The sequence below is a fragment of the Nematolebias whitei genome, chromosome 13 (assembly GCF_014905685.2).
Source record: "Nematolebias whitei isolate Nwh7 chromosome 13, NemWhi1, whole genome shotgun sequence".
NCBI classification, from domain to species: domain Eukaryota; kingdom Metazoa; phylum Chordata; class Actinopteri; order Cyprinodontiformes; family Rivulidae; genus Nematolebias; species Nematolebias whitei.
Genome location: NC_056510.1, coordinates 633,015 through 636,808, shown reverse-complemented (window position 1 = coordinate 636,808; position 3,794 = coordinate 633,015). Strand labels below are relative to the sequence as shown.

The window sequence follows — 3,794 nt, the reverse complement described above, 5'->3', positions numbered from 1 at the left end:
CACTGAACTACAACTAGTGGACCACAGCAACTGAGCTACAACTAGTGGACTACAATCACTGAACAACAACTAGTGGACTGCAACCACTGAACCACAACCACTGGACCACAGCCGCTGAACTACAACTAGTGGACTACAACCACTGCACCACATCCACTGAAATACAACCAGAGGACCACAGCCACTGAACTACAGCCCCTGGGCCACAGCCAATGGACAACAACCACTGGACCACAGCCACTGAACTACAACCACTGGACCACAGACACTGAACTACAACCACTGGACCACAGCCAATGGACTATAACCACTTGACCACAGCAACTGAACTACAACCAGTGGACCACAGCCACTGGACTACAACCACTGGACCACAGCTGCTGAACTACTAACTGCACGTGTCCAACCCCACATACCTTCCTCTTTGTCTTTCCTTCACTCTTCCACAAATCCATCTGTCACTCTTCACGCCTCCTCCAATTCTTCCTCTCACTCTTTACATTACTCTTCTTCCTCACTCATCCTCGGTCTTCTTCTCTTCATCCTACTCCTTCTATCACTTCTTGTCACTTCCACTCACACGTTTTCCTCTTTAGAGCTTCTTCTTTGTGAACGTTCCCCCTCTTCTGTCATTTTTCAAAGTATTTAGCTCAGTTTTCAGCCACCTTCTGCTTGTTTGAATCGTAGGCCTCAGCTTTAGCTCATTTTGCCCATTTGTCCCAAGTCAGTGGGACTGAGGGATGAATGGACTCACCTCCAGCCCGTCCTCTTGGCTGTACTGTTTCCAGATGTGCCCCGTGTCGCTGTAGAGCAACAGGTAACTGCTGACCCAGTCCCAGCTGTCGTAGCGGCCCTGTGTGGCCACAGCCATCACCTCCATCAGCTCCCGCAGGTCCACCTGCAGCCAGGGGTTGTGGTCCATCATCATGGGGGACCAGCCTCCTGCTCCTGGAGGAGAGACCAGGGATCACTTCAGACTCACTTATCAACCTCAGACTAATTGGGGGGGGGGGGGGGGGTTCACCTGTTCACTCTGATGGTTCAGCGGTCAACCTGAACTAATAGAACTGATAATGTTTTGTTAATTATTCTGTCTTTTAGCAAAATATCTCAAGAACTGGACTGATTTTAATGAAGCTCTCAGAAAGTCATCATTGAGTTCACATCAACTACGTTTTGGAGTCAACCCTATTCAAGATGGCTGCTACAGCTATTTGGTCTTAGCCAAAAAATGACTATAATTTAGTCAGATTTGGAGAAATTGAGCTAGAGTTTGATGTGGTAGTAGCTGAGAGTCATCCTGAACACACAGCAGATCTGTTAGAAGGAACAATACTGTATATTTGGAGGTGGGTGACAGGCATTCCTGCAAGGAATGTTGGGCTGGAAAATGACATACAGTACATGGCTGTGGTGGCCATCTTGAATCAGGATGACTCCTAATGTGATCAGACAGTGATTAAATTCTGAGTTTAATGCAAACCTGTCCAGTGGTTCATGGGATATTTTGCTAACAGGACTGACAGCTCTACCCTTGTCTGTCCTGTGTTGGTTATGCAGAAGAAAACATCAAATGAAGATTATTTTCTTCTGATGTGAGCATGCTCAGTGAAGTGAACCGACCCAGAGAGTCTCAGATGAAGAGCAGAACAACCTGAGTCCTGGCGGCACCACTAGCAGCACCTTTTTCCTCATTACTGACTGTTCATAAACTCTGCCTCTTGGATGCTAATCATCAGTAATACTGCTCCAGACCCCGGAGGGACCCAGGAGCAAACTTATTCCCAGCAGAAGACCCCATCCCAACGTTTAGTCTAAACAAAGCAGAGAAATCAGCCATAATGAGAGCTCTTCAGACCTTAGCTAAAACAAGCAAAACCAGCTGAACCTTAAAGGGAGACACAGCTTCAAACAGAAAACCACGGCTAAAAGCTCAAAGTGATCAAGCTAAAAGCTAACAGCTAAATGCAGCTTGTGCAGACTGCCGCAGAGATCAGAGAAGGTTGGATGAAAGTGAAATGTGAACATGTTTCTGTGTGTGTGTGTGTGTGGGGGGGGGCTTGATTCTAAACACACAGTGTGAAGAATCTAAAGACAAAAAGCTGCTTGACTCAACACGTACACGCAAAACAAATAAAAGTCATCAGAAGGTCGGTCTCTGAGTCAGACCCAGCTGTGAAGCAACATAAAAAAACAATAAACAAATAAACAAATAAAGCAAAGAGTTAGTTTGTGATGTCGTTAAAAGTCCTGGACTCTGAGGAACATTTGATCAGAAGCTTCAGCAGGAACCTGAGCAGGCGGTTTTCATGTTGCTGCTGCTTCTGGATGAATCCTCAAATCAAACTAGCTGAAGCTTCTTTCTGCTTCTTTAAAACATTCAGCTCCTTCAACGCAGTTTGGATTTTATAACTTTTAGATTCTTAAAAAATCTTTCTTTTCTTTTACAAGTTGCCCAAAAAACCCCACACTGAAATCTTTCCAACTCTTTCAAAACCTTGTTTTTTACAATATCTTCTCCAGAAAACATGCTCTAGTTTTGTCCTCCTATGCTATGTTTAGCTTTTAGCTACACTGGTGACAATTTTAGCATCTGTTTTGTTATTTTTAGATATAAGATCAATTTAGCAATTGCTATGTAACGTTATGTTCCTTTTATCTTTTAGCTGCTGCTCTGGTGCTTGTAGTTTTCCTGTAGTTTTCTTGTTTTAAGCATGTAAATGACTTCTATTGTCACATTTAGCTTTTAGCTTGCATTTAGCTCATTTCAGCCTCTGCTCTTGCTTCAGGCTCATATTCCACAAAGTGTTTTTAATGTCTGTTATATCTGAAGACATTGAAGCAGGTGAGTCGAGGAGATCCTCTGAGAGTCTGAGGAGCGCAGCGGCCGCTTCAGCGTGCTGCTGGCTTGTGTGTACTCACCCTCCCTCCTGTTCAGCTTGGCGGAGAAAGCAGCATGGCTGCCCGAGGACTGAGACGAGCTCTGGAAGGACAAGGGAGGCAGCGCTGACACCAGAGGATTGTGGCAGTTATCTGGAACACAAGGACATTACATTCAGAAGAGAAGAACGATCCGCTGAGAAGCTGAAAGGAAAAACACATATCGGCAACATCAGCTAAATAACCCCACAGACATACGCTACAACAGCTAAATAAATGGTAAATGGACTGCACTTATATAGCACCTTTCTATCTTATTTCAAGACACTCAAATCACTTTACACTACAGTCTGTGTCCTCATTTACACATTCATACAGCTCTATACTAGATCTCTATAAAGCTAATTGAACAAATCATTCTAAAGAGACTAATCAGAGCTTTAGATCAAATTTAAACACTGATGGGACACACATGAAAGGATATGAGGGGTTCAGTGTCGTGCCCAGGGACTCTTCAGCATGTGACTGCTGATGGATTCGAACCCCCAACTCTCGCATTGGAGGACGACTGCTCTAACCACTCAGACAAAGCCGCCCTATAACCACACAGGCACAGGCTACATCAGCTAAATAAACCCACAGACATCCGTTACATCAGCTAAATAACCACACAGAAATCCGCTACATCAACAAATTAACAGCACATACATCAGCTACATCAGCTAAATAACCACAAAGAAATTTACTAAATCAGCTAAATAACCACACAGACATCTGCTACATCAGCTAAACAACTATATAGACATCCACAAAAAAATCAGCTAAATAACCACACAGGCATCAGTTACATCAGCTAAAAAATTCCAAAGACATCTGCTACATCAGCTAAATAATCCCACAGACATCCACTACGT

At 44.0% G+C, this 3,794-nt stretch overlaps 1 protein-coding gene across 1 annotated transcript in view; it reads right to left on the bottom strand.

Annotated features, from left to right (window-relative positions):
* The window catches only part of LOC119419741 (contactin-associated protein-like 5), a 354,615-nt gene that overhangs the window by 220,192 nt on the left and 130,629 nt on the right, over positions 1 to 3,794 (bottom strand). Inside the window, exons 2-3 of the mRNA XM_037687124.1 lie at positions 2,923 to 3,033; positions 755 to 948 (exon numbers count right to left, since the gene is read on the bottom strand). Of these exons, the coding sequence (XP_037543052.1) occupies positions 755 to 948; positions 2,923 to 3,033 (305 nt within the window). The remainder of the gene's footprint in view (positions 1 to 754; positions 949 to 2,922; positions 3,034 to 3,794) is intronic.